Source organism: Herpailurus yagouaroundi, unplaced genomic scaffold (genome assembly GCF_014898765.1).
Source record: "Herpailurus yagouaroundi ecotype Mexico unplaced genomic scaffold, PumYag 410, whole genome shotgun sequence".
In the NCBI taxonomy this organism is placed as follows: domain Eukaryota; kingdom Metazoa; phylum Chordata; class Mammalia; order Carnivora; family Felidae; genus Herpailurus; species Herpailurus yagouaroundi.
Window position 1 is genome coordinate 1,879,702 of NW_024412627.1, and position 14,119 is coordinate 1,893,820.

The 14,119-nt window shown below is 57.1% G+C and overlaps 1 protein-coding gene across 1 annotated transcript in view; it reads right to left on the reverse strand.

The window, feature by feature from the left end:
- Nucleotides 1-14,119, reverse strand: part of GTF3C1 (general transcription factor IIIC subunit 1) — a 63,522-nt gene that overhangs the window by 20,331 nt on the left and 29,072 nt on the right. Inside the window, exons 7-13 of the mRNA XM_040463686.1 lie at nt 10,929-11,096; nt 9,012-9,127; nt 7,635-7,947; nt 6,835-7,049; nt 4,337-4,473; nt 3,126-3,279; nt 523-626 (exon numbers count right to left, since the gene is read on the reverse strand). Coding sequence (XP_040319620.1) covers nt 523-626; nt 3,126-3,279; nt 4,337-4,473; nt 6,835-7,049; nt 7,635-7,947; nt 9,012-9,127; nt 10,929-11,096 — 1,207 coding nt within the window. The remainder of the gene's footprint in view (nt 1-522; nt 627-3,125; nt 3,280-4,336; nt 4,474-6,834; nt 7,050-7,634; nt 7,948-9,011; nt 9,128-10,928; nt 11,097-14,119) is intronic.

A 14,119-nucleotide genomic window follows, 5' to 3' on the forward strand; every position in this document is an offset into this window, starting at 1 on the left:
GCCTTCTGAGAAAGGCGGCCCAACGTGCGGGTCCTCTGACGCTTTCAGAAATGCCAGAGGTAACGGATTTGATGGGAAATCAATCAGCAGCCAGTTCAAAGTACGTGAGCCAAGGTCCGCCATCCACGCGGAGCCCTCTGCCTGCCCACCGGCCATCTCCAGGTTAAAGCCGGCTAAGAATTTTCTCCCATCCCCGAGTTTTCTCAGTCCGTGAGACACTTCACAAGATTAGAGAAGGCCTCAGAAAGGCCACTGGACTCATTTGGAGCCATTAGGGGACTGAGCGAGCCTCACACACACAGGGCCTATGGTTCGGAGTGCTCTGTCGATGCCACGAGGCAGAGTCGAACAAACGAAGTGAGGACTTTGTTTTTTCTGAAAACTCACGAAATTGCTCCTAAGCCCGTGAGTGTGTTGATCTCACACGAGTGCGAATAAAGGGTGCTCGTGAAAGCTGCTCCAGGAAGGCCACAGAGACCCAGGCGGCTTCCCTGTGAATTCCCGCGGGGCGCTGCGACTTGCCTGTTTGCCATGCTGGAGTTGGAGATCCGGAAGCGCACCTGCTCAATGGCACTCCTCACGAGCGGGTCATTCTGGTCCATGGATGGGTGCACGACCAGGTCCACCTGCAGAGAGGGCGGAGCAGCGTCCCACAGGGCAGGGGGAGAGCCGGGGGACACGGAGCTCTACGGCTCGGTTCCTTGCTGGAACACTGGCTGTGCCTGCTTTCACTAACACTTCCAAGAGACACGTGTAAGCCCGGAGCAAAAGGTGTTGCTGAACGGTCTGCCATGACAATTTCTGGCATCAAAATCCCTCCTCCAGCGACCGAGCGAGAGAGCTCTGTCATCGGTGACGTGCCGCTCTGCTCAGGTGAGGACTTTCTGGCCTGGAGCCGGAGCGACCCGCCCTGCAGTCCCCTGGCGGGGCTGTCCCGGCCCGGGGGCCTCCGCAGCTACCTGGTGGCCCGCTCCTGACGCCCCCCCCTCCAGCTATCTGAGAATCTCCCACAGTTGTTCGTGAATCCTGAGGCCTCCCATCTGGAAAAGGTAAGCAGCTTTCATTAATCTCCCCTCGCCGAGAGTGCCACCGTGGGACTCCTGCCAGGCACACTTGGAAACCGACTGGCAGAGGGTTCACAGCTGCTTTCGCTATTTTACCTCTGCCAAGGTACTGGAGCTGAACGGCTAGGGCGGTTACCATTTCGTGAGTGCTGTCTAGGAGGGCAGATGGGAACGGCCTGGGAGAGCAGAGGGGTGTGAGTGCGTTGGCCGGGCAGGATGGCAGGCCCTGGGGCCAGGGGCCCTGGGGCCAGGGGCCCCGGAGAGCCAGGCTTCTCCTCCGTCTCTGCCACTGGCAGGAGAGAGCAAGGTGAGGTCTTCTAAACGTGGGCCTCTGGCCATCAGGCTTCACGCCGAGAAGGCCAAGGATGCCCCGAGAGAGGCTGATCACAGGGACTGGGCGGCTCGTTTGTGAAATGGGGGCCCCTCCCCCACACCCTGCCAACTCTTCTGGGATTTTGTGGGGCGCAAAAGGGGTGGTTAGGTAACACCTCGGTGTCCTTAAAAGCCTGGTGCAAATACAAGGCATTCCTGTCTTCCCACTGTCCACAGCCGGATGGCTCGGCCACCTCCCCGAAGGCCCAGCGGGCAGTACAGGACGCAGGAGCAAAGGCCGAAGTGGACGCTGCCACACGGGGCAGAGGGGTGTGAGTGCGTTGGGGGATCAACGTGCCTTCGGGGGATCGGAAGGCAGCCTGCCGCTGGTGTGCGCTCGGTGAACCAGAGAAGAAGCTGCTGAGCTACTTAAGTTTATTCTGGAGGCAGCTCGTCCCAGCGGGAAACGGCCACCAGCACGGTAGCACCGGCAGTGCCCCGCGGCAGAGGCCCCCGTGCCGGCGCCTTCGCTTTCGAGGCGGTGCTTCCCCGCCCTCGCCCCTCACCCCTGCCTCCACACAGCCTGGTGGATGCCACACTAGGCCGAACGGGAGCCGGAGACACAGTGGGCACCTGTGGGAGCCGCCCCTCTCCACTCTCAGACTGGGGGTGGGGGGGGTGGGGGGTGTTCTTGTCCTCGATCACTGTCCCAAGCAGGATGCCCACATCTGAAGCAACTGCTCTGTGACAATGCACAGAAATCGCAGGCGCTGCTGCTGAGGGGTGGGGGCTTTTGTGCTCCGATGACAGAGATCAGCACGCGGACCTCCTGCCCGCTCCAGGAAAGGAGTGGCAGGCCGGCGGGGGGCAGGAGGAGGCAAGGCCAAGGGGCCCCGATGGCAGGTATAAAAACTGATGAAAGCTGCCACCCTGGAACGGCAGAAATGCTTTAAGTCACTTTGTATATCGCTCTGTGTTTTTCAAACCTCGAACGTCTCAAAAAAGTAAGATAAAGTAAAAAAAGCCAGAAATGACCTTGCCAGCTTATTAAGGAAACAAAACATTAAGGCACAGCTTTCTTAAGGCAGAGGTTTAAAATGTAGCCAGAAGACAAGGTCAGGCAAGTGCAAGTGACTGTCCCCGCAGCAGCTTTCCTATGGTCCCGTGCCCAGCAGGGCGATCTCAAATTACTCTGCCCCTGAAAAATGGAGGCCTTGGAGTATGAGCAGGGCTGCTGAGCTATGGTTGCTATGGGAATGGCCCCAAACTTTAAATCTTACAGAAACAGATAAACTGAGACAGAAGATCTATGGCTCCCCTGCCAAACCGCCCCGGCACTCGCTTCCTCGGGGACGTCTCCTCGGATCTCGGTGGAAACGGTTCTTGCTGCCTCGTCTAAACCTTCCACCTGCTAAATGTGGCTCGATGTCGGCCAGCACTGCCCTGCCGAGCTCCGGGGAGTCCTACTTGCCTTCCTGTCGTTCAAGGCTGGGCTGCGGGCCGGACACCTGCTCTAAGGCCTGAGTGTGCTGCTCTGAGATCCAAAGCAAGTCATTCCCCTTTTCAGTGGCCAACCTCCACAGAAAATCGGCACGGCCCCCGTGACCCAGATGGGGAGGCACAGGGGGAAATTCTGAGTTACTGGCAGCAAAGGAACAAGTGAAAGCTGACGGGCACAAGAGAAGCCGGTCAAGGAAACTTCCAACGGCACGGGGCTGGCGCGGTGGGCGTCAGGAGAGCCACGCGTACCTTCTTCTTGATTCCATCCTGAATAACCGTAGTCCGGTACAGTCTCAAGAGACCTTCCTCAGACAGGTTTCGCACCAAGCGGACGATGGACTTCTTACAGCACTTGGTAGACACGCCTTCTTGCTTCTCCTGATCCATGATCATTTTCTGAATCCTGGGGTGTCACAAAATAAGAAGTTAATATTCCCAATCTCAGCAAGGAAGATCTGTTTCAACCCCCTTTCAACCCAGGCAGCTGAGAGCCTGCCTAGTGGTAACCAGCAGAAACTCGGGGAGAGTCAGAGGGGGGTTTCGCCATCGAAGGGCTGACTTCTGGACACGTTACAGTCAACGCTTTTAGCGATAAATGAATTAGCTAAAGATGAGCCGCCAAGCACAGCAGCGTCACATTCTGAGCCTTTCACCAGAACCTGACGATGACGGCAGGGACACTAAGCGCCACGACGGCGATGTCTTCATCTGTCTTTGGGTTAATTTAAGGCCCGAAGGATTGTCTAATGTACTGTCGCCGACACGCTCAGGTCCGCAGCTCTTTCTGATTCCTCTCCTCAGACATCTTACTGAGTCACTACAGGGATGTTTCTAGCTCACCCACCAATCATCGAATGGCAGGGCCGGAAGGACATTCGGACGCCCAGCCAAACCCCTCACTGCACAGACGAGGCCACAGTGTCTGCACACGGTCTCCCCATTCCCTAGAGAACGAGTGGCTTTGACGCCGAGTGCCTCAGAAGCCTGAAGATGCCGCCCAGGAGGCAGCGGTGATGGTGGGTTAAAGGACCCCACCAGAGCGCAGAGCCTCTCCGTGGACAGAGCCACCGCAAACACACAGGTTCCACCCGCGTCTCTTTGTTTTTGCTTCCATGTAAGACTACATTTGAACAAAAGGCCCCATGCTGACCTAAGAAAAGTTCGTAAGCTGATGCTGTTATCTCAGTCCCTCCTCCAAGGAGAGAGGAACTCTCCCCAACTTCCACTTCTAGCTCAGTCACTCTCTCCCCATCTAGCGTCTCGATGTTCTGCAACGCCTACACTTTCCGAACCACTAGAACAGATGCTGAATCCTTTCTACCAGACAGGGATGCCACGAGAGTCTATAGAGCAGAAGACGCCAATGCCTCTCGGTCATTTCTGTGGCTTGTGACAACGAGCTGGCCTGAGATTTACTGTCAGTGCAAGACAGACAGACAGACAGACAGATAGCTCCTTACGTGAACAAGCTCTCAATTAAGCGTAGGTTGGTGACGGCTTCTATGATCAGGTTCCTGCGTTTGAGCAGCCGGTAGGTCTCGTGGGGTTTGTCTTGGCCCGGGCCGTGCTTCCCCGTCTTTTGGGAACTGCCACTCTCCTAGAGCGAGGACCGAGAGGACAAACATACAACAGGTTTGGCAAGGTTAGGGGGCCAGACGCCATTCCTGTGGGTGCGCTTTGCCTCACGAGGGAATTTCTATGCCCATGTTTCAAGAAGGAAAGTCAAGAGGGCTTGTTTCTCTGGGAATATGGGACGGAAGCAGAGGCAGGCTTCCAGGACCAGGCTGTCCCTAGGTAAGTCAGGATGTGTGCCCAACGACAGACGAAGGGAGAAGACAGATCCGTGTTCTGTCTCCCATTCCTGCCAAAGCTTCCATGAACTTGTGCCATCTGCCCTAGGATCAAATCTGTGAAGCCCCAGTGTCCCTGAAGGGAAAGGAAATCCTGACTCTAACATACTCCTTGCGGATCACTCAGCACAAACGAACCCCCGTGGCGGCCCGGGGCCTGTTTTGCCGGATGCGCTCCTCACTTGCAGAGACGCTTCAGGAGAACGAGAGTGTCCCGCTGTCAGGACCACCGGCTCCAGATCACTTCCCGGCTGAGTGCCGGGGCTTCGGGAGAGGAACGGTTCTTTCCTGAAGGGGGACCGGCTCAAAAGGGCTCAAGATTCAAGAAGGGGCCCGGGAGAAAGACCTTTGTGCTCCCCTGCACTGCAGAGCAAACATTTTGGGGGTGGGGGGAGGGGACCTATGAGTAAACTGGCCACGTGCTGTGGGGCCACCGGAGAGCATGGTGAAGAACACGCTTTGCCAATGGCCCTCCAGATACGCCGCTCGTGCCCTCTTCTCAGCACGGATGTAGAAAGGACAGCATTCTGCCGTTACTCTGGGAACAGATTTCTGGGAGGAAGAGAAAGAGCTGAGCTGGGCAGCAAGCGAAGGAATTCTGGGACCCGGCAGGAGCGTGCTACCGGAGACGTGAGCCGGATCAGAAGGTGCAGCAGGGGCGAGGGTGTGAGCAATGCAGACAGACCCTCCAGAACCTGCTGGGATCCACCTGCTGGCAGGCCCAGCTTCTTCAGTTCGACACAGACCCAACCAGGACTTGAGAAGTTATGGCGCCCAGAGCCTCGGAAAGGGCTGAAAGGTTCTAGAACAACCCACGGAAAACATTCGCACCCTGCGCCCCATCGCTTCTGCCGCGGGGGTGGTACCAAAGCGCAGGTGTCCACACCAGGAGGGGAGCAGCACGGAGGGAGCCCCGCGAACATGGTTTCCAGTCCTCACTGTGTCATTCGCCGAGCAGGTGCAAGTCACTTGATCCCGGGGGGCCTGCACTGTCTCGTCCCAGCCCAGAGACAACGCTTCTCTCTCAGGGGTGTCCGGAGGCCTCAGAGAGAGCAGCAACAGCCCCTACGGCCGCCTGGTCACAGCTGTGCACTGTGCTGGGGGCCCCGTCCTCTGCCGGGGCGCTTCCGAAGCCCAGAGCCCAGGCGGTGCCGCTGGCAGCATCTGAGGCACGTTTGAGTGACAAAGGACGGCACAAGGTGCCCCGAATCGCATCATGAGAACGGCGGGCCCGTGTCAACTGCCTTTCTAATCCCTCTAATTACGCGAACGAAAAGCATTGGGTTCTATCGCATCTCTGACGCTGGCACACAACAGTGTTTGGCCAGCACGCGCTAAGCAGTTTTGGCTTTCTTCTTATCTATTTTAGAATTAGTTTCCTTTTATGGCAAAGGACGTTGGCCTTTCATGGAAGGCAGGGCTTCTCAACACTGGCACTGCTGACATTTGGGGCTGGACAATTCTCTCTCGTGGGCTCTCCTGCAGGTTCTAGGATACGTCTCCGCCAGCCACGGCCAGACGTCCCCCGGGGGCCCAAATCGCCGAGAGTGGAAACCACTAATCTAAACGAACGTTCCCTCCAAAATAAGTTTTACGTGAAGAAAGCAAGTCGTTGGAGATTAAAACACCGTGTCAACAGCGGTGCGGGTGCTTTCTGGTTGGGCAAAAAGGCGGTGTATAAACGAGCACCGTGTTACTTCCTGGGCAGGACTAGCCCACCGCCTGGCACAAAGCGAGCACTCAGCGTGCAGCGCTTTTCCTGTTACTGATTTTGTTGTTGCTGTGACTTTTTTTAATGTCTATTTATTTATTTTTGAGAGAGAAACAGAGAGAGAGCAAGCGAGACAGCGTGAAGAAGGGGCAGAGAGAGACAGAGAGAGACGGAGAATCCCAAGCAGGCTCTGCACTGCCGGCACAGAGGCTGATGTGGGGCTCGATGCCATGAACCATGACATCATGACCTGAGCTGAAACCAAGAGCTGGATGCTTAATGGACTGAGTCACGCAGGTGTCCCTGCTGTGATTCTCAAACACGGGACCGAGAAGGCCAAGGTCCACCCACCACAGGCCCCTGCTGGACAAAAGGCATCCCCACTGTGAGTCCTCACCTTCGGGTTTTCAAGCCTGACCTCTTCGATCACGGTCATGTCGCCACTGTTACTCTCCATGCAGTGGAAGCCAAAGGGCGCGCCGGGGTACGAGGAGGCGCTGGTGTCCAGGAGGCTGTCCCCGCCCGCAGAGCTCTGGCAGGCCTTCTCCTCGGCCACTGCTAGGGAGGAGGGCAGCTGCTTCTTCAGTGGGTGGAGGTTTACCTTCCAGCCACCTGCAGTGGAGGGGGCGGGAGAGGCATGAATGAACGGTGGCCATACGGAGGGACGGAGAAAGGGGCACTTACGCTCGCCCAGACAAGGCCCACGCAGGCCGACGATTCCTTCTGGTTGGTTTGAGGATGGGGGGAGGACCCAGCGAGCAGCGGCGCCGCCCCTCCCCACCCCCCCGCCACCACCCCGCGCTTAGCTGGATACCAGACTCGCAAGCTTGTCTTCGTCTCCACCCTCCGCATGTTTAAAAAAGTCTGTAACTAAACTAAAAACTCGAGGGCCCTCAGATCGCTGGAGAGAAGGGGACAGAGGAAGTTTACTGGATTCCATCCCTTGAATGGTAAAGACACCGCAAGACAAACCGAGTATCTGCCAAGGGGAACTGCCTTGCCAGCAGCCAGGGGACAGACCACGTGACCATCTCCTCTAGACACAGGGTCATGTGACCGTGTCCCCAGTCAGGACAGCACCAAGGGCGCCCTCAGGTGCTAAGTGAACGGGCTGTTCTCTGAAGACCCCCGGAGCAAGGGAGGATTGGCAGCAGCTCAGACCGAGGCCCCTCCCCGCGGCCCGAGAGCACCCCGTACCCTTCGCTGGGGTGGAGTGATGAGGCTGGGTCCCGAGACCGGAGCCGAAGCAGACTCTCCCGTCGCCCTGGGACACTCTGCCTTTCCTCTTGCTGCTGCTGCCGCGCTCCTCTTCGCTGTCTGAGTCGGAGAGGAAGCTGTCCTCCACCTCGGGCAGGAGGGACTCCTCCTGCACCGACGCCAAGCTCACTGTGGTCAGCAGCTTGCTTCGGGCCTTCTCTCTCTTGTACTGCCGGCTGAGATCGCTCTCTTCTGCAAATACGCACGAGATGTACTTGGTGGTCCGCTGCCGGCCCTCGTCTTCCATGAAACCCTGGTGGGGAGGAGACGGGTTGAATCTCATCTGGGGGGCGCTGCCATACTCGGGCACACGGGGGAGCGGGGGGCTGAGGTATCTATCTCCTGATCCTTCCCGCACCTCCCCTGTCACCACCCAGGCCCCACGTCCGCCCAGCTGACGCTCCGTTGCCGTCTGCCTGTCTGGCCGTCCCTCAGGTGCCGTTTCCACAGGCCTGTCGGAGATGGGTTTTCAAACCGCAGCCCTGAATGTGTGTCTGCTCTACGGGACCGTGGACTCCTTGAGGGCGGGGCCCTACCTTGGCCCTCCCCATCTCCCCGGTGCCTGGCACCAGACTGGGCCCACAGGAAATGGTTAGTGAGCAGTGAGCGTTGGCTACGCAGAATTTGAGGGCTCAGAACCACTGTCACAGACTGGAGATCGCCAGCCCCATGCAGTCCCTGCCTCTGGGACGGAGGATGAGGTCATCACCAACCCACACTCACCCGTATCTTCAGGATGGGGGAAAGGGGCTCTCCTGGGCCCTTAACGGCCGGAAAAGCAACATCTTCTACATGCCAACCACATGCCAAGGGCCATACTAAATGCTCTGCAATCACGAGCTCGACTGCCTTCCAACAAAATGGTCACAATATTGGCGAGAAGAGAGTGAAGGATAAGGCCTGGAGGGCAGGTGTGAATTCCAAAAGGGGACCAGCAGACACGTGTGTCCCCAGGAGCCAGGAGAGTGACAAGAGAGAGGGAGGCCTGAGTGGGGGCTGGGGCCCCTGGACAGCACCCACCCTGTCGGAAAGGGCAGTGGGGGGCTAGCCAGCTTCCTGGGAGTCCCTGCGCGGCTGTGCTCCCCACGGGGTCATCTCTTCTACTGACTTATCAGTGCTGAAGGTTCATCCGGTTTTTAACAAGTGAAAGCCAACAGAAACCAAGTCAGGGGGTTGGGAGACACGCCACGCCCCCGGGCAGCCCCTGGTGGCAGAGACGCAGGCGATGCGTCCTCGGCCCGGCTGAGTCGGCCCCTCACTGTCACACCGTGCGCACGCCCGAAGACAATGAAGTGTGCGGATGGCTCACGATGTTACCTTGACAACCTTAAATCTCTGAAGAAGACGACACAGCATTCTCGCCTCCAGCTTTCCCACGTTCATAGCCGCTCGGATTTCAGCTTGGGAAATTCCTTTCGTGCCTCTGCGCTCAACTGCAGGGAAGGACAGGACGTGTGAACCGCAGCCTCGTGCCTGAGGCCAGTCCGCTCCCACCGCCCCAGTTCAGCACAGAGCAGTCAGCACAGCAGAGCCCACGGGCAGAATAAACCCTGTGTCTCCTCTCGACCTCGCCTCCCCGGCACCTCTGAGCGCCAGCCACTTCCAACAGCTAACGTTTCAGTGCCACCGGGCTCCCCCGCGTTAGGACAGCACGTGGCCAGTGGCCCGCCGCTGACGTCCTCAGCTCCGGCAGTTCCCGCTTGTGCCCGGCAGCGGGGAGCTTTTCCAGACAAATGAAAAAGATCCTTTTTCAAAAAATGGTTTTTAATTAACAACTCGTTTCATCTCCCTGGCTCTGTCGGCAGACGCAGACTCCGACTCAGAGGCATGAGGAATACCGATTACTGTGCCGTCCGTGACAGTGGCCCGCCAGCCGGCCAGGGAGGGGGTGACGCTGTTGGGCCCTGCAGCACGCGACAGCAGACAACTGGGCTGCACTATCTGCCCCCTCTAGTTTGTCAGCTCCTGCCCTGCTACATGCTGTCACTGCTCGGTGCTGTGACTGTAGCTGCCTCTAAGAAGCCCTTTTAAGTGTACTCAGTGGGGGCGCCTGTGTGGCTCAGGCAGTTGAGAGTCTCACTTTTGCTTTTGGCTCTGGTCATGGGATTGAGCCCTGCATCGGGCTCTGGGCTGAGTGTGGAGCCTGCTTGGGTCCCTCTCTCTCTTTCTCTCTCTCTCTCTCTCTCTCTCCCTCTCTCTCTCCTTCCTCTGCCCCTCTCCCCTGCTCATGCTCTCATTCATACATACATACATACATAGGAAATACAAAAATAAAAAATAAATCTACTCAATGGCTCTGGACTGGGAATCCCAGGATGGAGCCTGGGAGGCGGGGGGGTAGGGGTGGCGGCAGGGAACCCCCCTCCCCCAGTGAAGTGCACAAACCACAGGGCAGGCTTTGTGGGAAAACTCTGTTCAGAAACAGCGCCCCTCTATCTCCTGCTGCATCGCATAGCTCACGCTGCCAGGTACAAGCCATCTGGATAACGGTGCTCTTGCTGTGTTGTGTGTGCATGGAAATAAACATCAGGAAAGAGGGGCTGAGATGCGTTCCCATGTTGAACTATTAACATGCTCAAAGGAGCCACAGAAGGGTTAAGGGCAGCTTTTCCCAAACCGTGTTCTGAGGAACCCATTCAGAGTGATATTAAGAGTTGATAAAAACGACCAAAAGGCCCCTCGAAAAGGCCGTGCCGATTCGCCAACGTGGCTTCGTATGAGCTGCTGGTCCCGTGGCCACCGCACCTTCTCCTCTGTCCTCCCCACGGGACGTGCGGCCACACCGTCTACGGCTCTGGGTTACCGCTGTCTTCCGTGGATTTTCGGGGGTCCAGAGAAAGGGTGAGGAGTGGGGGGGGGGTGCCACCAGACTGCAGCAACTCAGACCAATTTGAGAATGGCAGGTAGCCCTCAAATCTTTGCTCATTTCCTGAGCGCTTCCCACATAGCAGGCCCAACGCCGGCGTTTTAATTCTGCTCCTCTTTCACGTGCTAGGGTGACCGTCATCCCCATTTTACAGATGTGGGAACTGAGGCTCAGAGACCCTGCTGATGCTCTACACACCAATGATTCACGCTCCAATCGGACCCGAAGCCTAACCCTTCAAGGGAACCCCAGGACTCCCTGCCGCTTCACACGCTCCACAGCACAGCCCGCTCTCAACACGTGGGCAACACACCCCTCGACTCCTGGGGTTCGAGCCGCACGCAAGCAGGCATGGGAACGGGACTTACTGAGTTCATAGGTCTGCGTGAGCATGTCCCGCTCGTACACGATGTCCACCGGGGGTACTCCCTTGGAGATGACCTCCTCGTCCTCATCGTCGTCCTGGTCGTGGTCGTCCTCGACCTTCCGTTTAAATTCCTTCAGCAGCCTGAGGCAGCGCACCATGACGTCCGTCCCTGGGAACATAACGTGGCATGTTTCCCAGCAATGAGCACAACACTGCTGGGGACGGGGGTGGGGGTGGGGGGGCCCCCGCTGGGACAGAGACCCAAGAAAGGCTGTATGCAGCATCGAGTTGGGAACATTTAAAACGGCACATCCTGGGGCACGAGACCTGAAAGTTTCCTCCATAAAACCGCTTTCTGTTTTCAATATAATGAGGAAACAAAGACATGCAAATGAGGGGGATAATGAGGCACTGTGTCAGGCTGTTAAAGAAACAGGAGCAGCCCTCTCCTGGTCGCGTTTGCTCTGTGACAAGAGGAAGCGGGCCTGCCTGTCCAGCAACTGCACGGTGCCTGGCACACAAACCGTGTTGCTTCAAGAATGAAAGCTGTTTTTTTTCCTTCTAAAGCAGACACCCACAGCCAGTAAGGTGTGGCAGCCATGTAAACGGGTCCTAGCAGCCTCTGAGAACGCTGCTCCAAGAGTGGGAATTTATTCCAAGAAAATAGAAAGAGGTGAGAGCTGCCGGGACAAAGAGGTCCACACAGCATTCGTCATGAGCCAGCTTTTCCGAGTGACAGAAACAGTGATGAGGGGCTAAGTGGCAGCACACGGACAAGTCACCACTCTGTGCACTGGCGCCTGCCCTCACACCACCACGGTGCGCCTAGACGCCGCCCGTAACAAGTGTTGCCTACGGCTGGACCGAGAGACAGGTACAGGGAAAAGCGAAAACATCGTAACACTTTGCTAGTGCAAACTCACTCATTTGATCCTGACAATCCTGGGAGGCATTTTACAGATGGAGAAACTGAGGTTCAGAGGATTACACGACTTGCCCGAGCTCCCCAGAGCTTGTAAACGACAGGTGCAAAGTTACTCAGGGGTCAGAGGCCTCCAAAGCAGAAGAAACGATCCAGCACTAAGACATCCTGTGACACAGGAGTGTGCAGGCAGAATAAGGGCCCCTTGAGGATGTCCACGCCCTGACACCCGGAACCTGTGAATATGATCCCTTCTGTGGCAAAAGGGACTTGCAGGTGTGACTGAGTTAAGGCTTTTTGCTGCAGGGGTCGCAGTTAGCTGCTTATACTGGAGAATCTGGGTGGGTCCCGTGTCACAGAGTCCTTAAAGAGAGAGGCAGAAGGATCAGAGTGCGAGACTGGGGGATGCTAGGCTGCTGGCTTTGAAGACGGAGGAAGGGAGCGCAAGGCCAAGGAATGCACGGGGCCTCTGGAAATTGGAAATGGCCACGGGAAATGGATTCTAGCCTAGCGCCTCTGGAAGGAACAAAGCCCTGCCAACATCACAACTGTGGCCCAAGGACACCCATTTCAGACCTCCAGAATTATAAAATAATAATAATAAATAGAAGTAAAAACTAAAATAATAAAGAAAATGCTGTCTTCAGTCACCAAATCTGCAGTAATTATCACATCAGGGAGACAGATGGTTTCTCCACTGGGCCACCGAGGAGCACAATCCTGGGTACCGGGGCAAGGAGGGGCGACAATAAAGCTGGCCTCTGCCACCCAGCGCCTCTTGTGCAGGAGCTGTGGCCCCTGAGGGCCTTCCTGCGGGGTGTGGCATGCCCACCCCGGGCACTGCAGACTGACCTCGGAGCAAGGTCAGGTACGACCACCCCAGCCGGGGCAGGGGATTATCATGGGGGGACACAGCACGTGGCCTACAGGTGTCATTCACAAACAGTAGTGCGTCTCAGGGCCTTGAACTCATCAGATTTACCCTCAGAGGAGGGTCTGGCCATGGCGGACCCACCAGATCCCTTCAGGGGGGTGGGCAGGCCTGGGGCAAATGGACACAGAAGTGAGGGCAGCCTGGTAAGTCCTCAGGCATTAGCCTCGTGCTAATTGGCCTGCACTCCTCACAGTGAAAGAAAATCACCTGTTCATGACTTTTCAACAGAAGAAACATGACATCACAGCACTGGCTTCCTTAAGTCTTGGCTTCCTCCGCACCTGCCAGGCCCTCCGAGGTTCTCCTGTTGCCCACAGCTTTGCCCATGGCTCGGGGTGCCCGCCCTGCCCTCCCCCCTCCACTTCTCCCTCCCAGGACGGGAGTCTAAAACAACCAGGAGGGGAGCCATGGCGACGAGGGGGACCCTTGTGCCCACGTGCATGGCTGAAAATTATTTCAAGGCTCAGGTGACCAGAACTGGGTGCTCCGTGTGGGTTTCCTTCTTGCGGCCGCAGATGGAGGCACCTGTGGCCAGCCCACCAACCACGGAGTCACTCCACACTGGGTCCTCCCCCCGACCTCTCCCCAGGCCCCCTCCCAACCCCCTCAACCCCCACCTCGCCCCTCAGACGGTGCCCAGAGTGACCTACTGCTCCCGATAAAGCTGCTCCCGTTCCTCAGACGCCAACACAAGCTCTCCACGTGTCACACGAGCTGGCCCTCATCACGGCTGTGGGAGGTGGCTGCTACCATTCTGTTTCACACTTGAGAACAGCTGGAGCTAAGGCATTTGCCCAAACTCCCACCCCTTAGCAAGGGAGGAACCGGGATTTATCAGACAGTCTGCCTTCCGAGCCCGGGGCCCAAACCTTGGGCAACATACGGCCCCTGATTCAAAGACACCCACGTGACCAAGAACGGCGGGTGACCCGGAGCCAGGGACGTTGGGTTCTGCGGGAGCGACGGTACAATGAGGCACTCAGGCAGGCCAGCACGTCTCAGCAACAGCCTGGCGTTATTCCTTCCATCCGGTTCTAACTTCCTCACGAGGTTAATCGGCCAAGAAAAGACGCACAGAGCAGCGCTCGACATTGGCGCAAGTGGAGGAGGAGAAACACTACTACGCACTCGGGGAACCCAAAGGGTGAAGGAGGAGGGCGGCCGGGTGGCTCAGTCGCTGAAGCACCCGACTCCTTGATCTCAGCCCCGGTCTTGATCTCGGGGTGGTGAGTTCAAGCCCTGCATTGGGCTCCACGCTCAACATTTTTTAAGGTTTTTCTTTTTTTTAAAAAATTTAAAAAAAAAAAAAAATTTTTTTTTTCAACGTTTATTTATT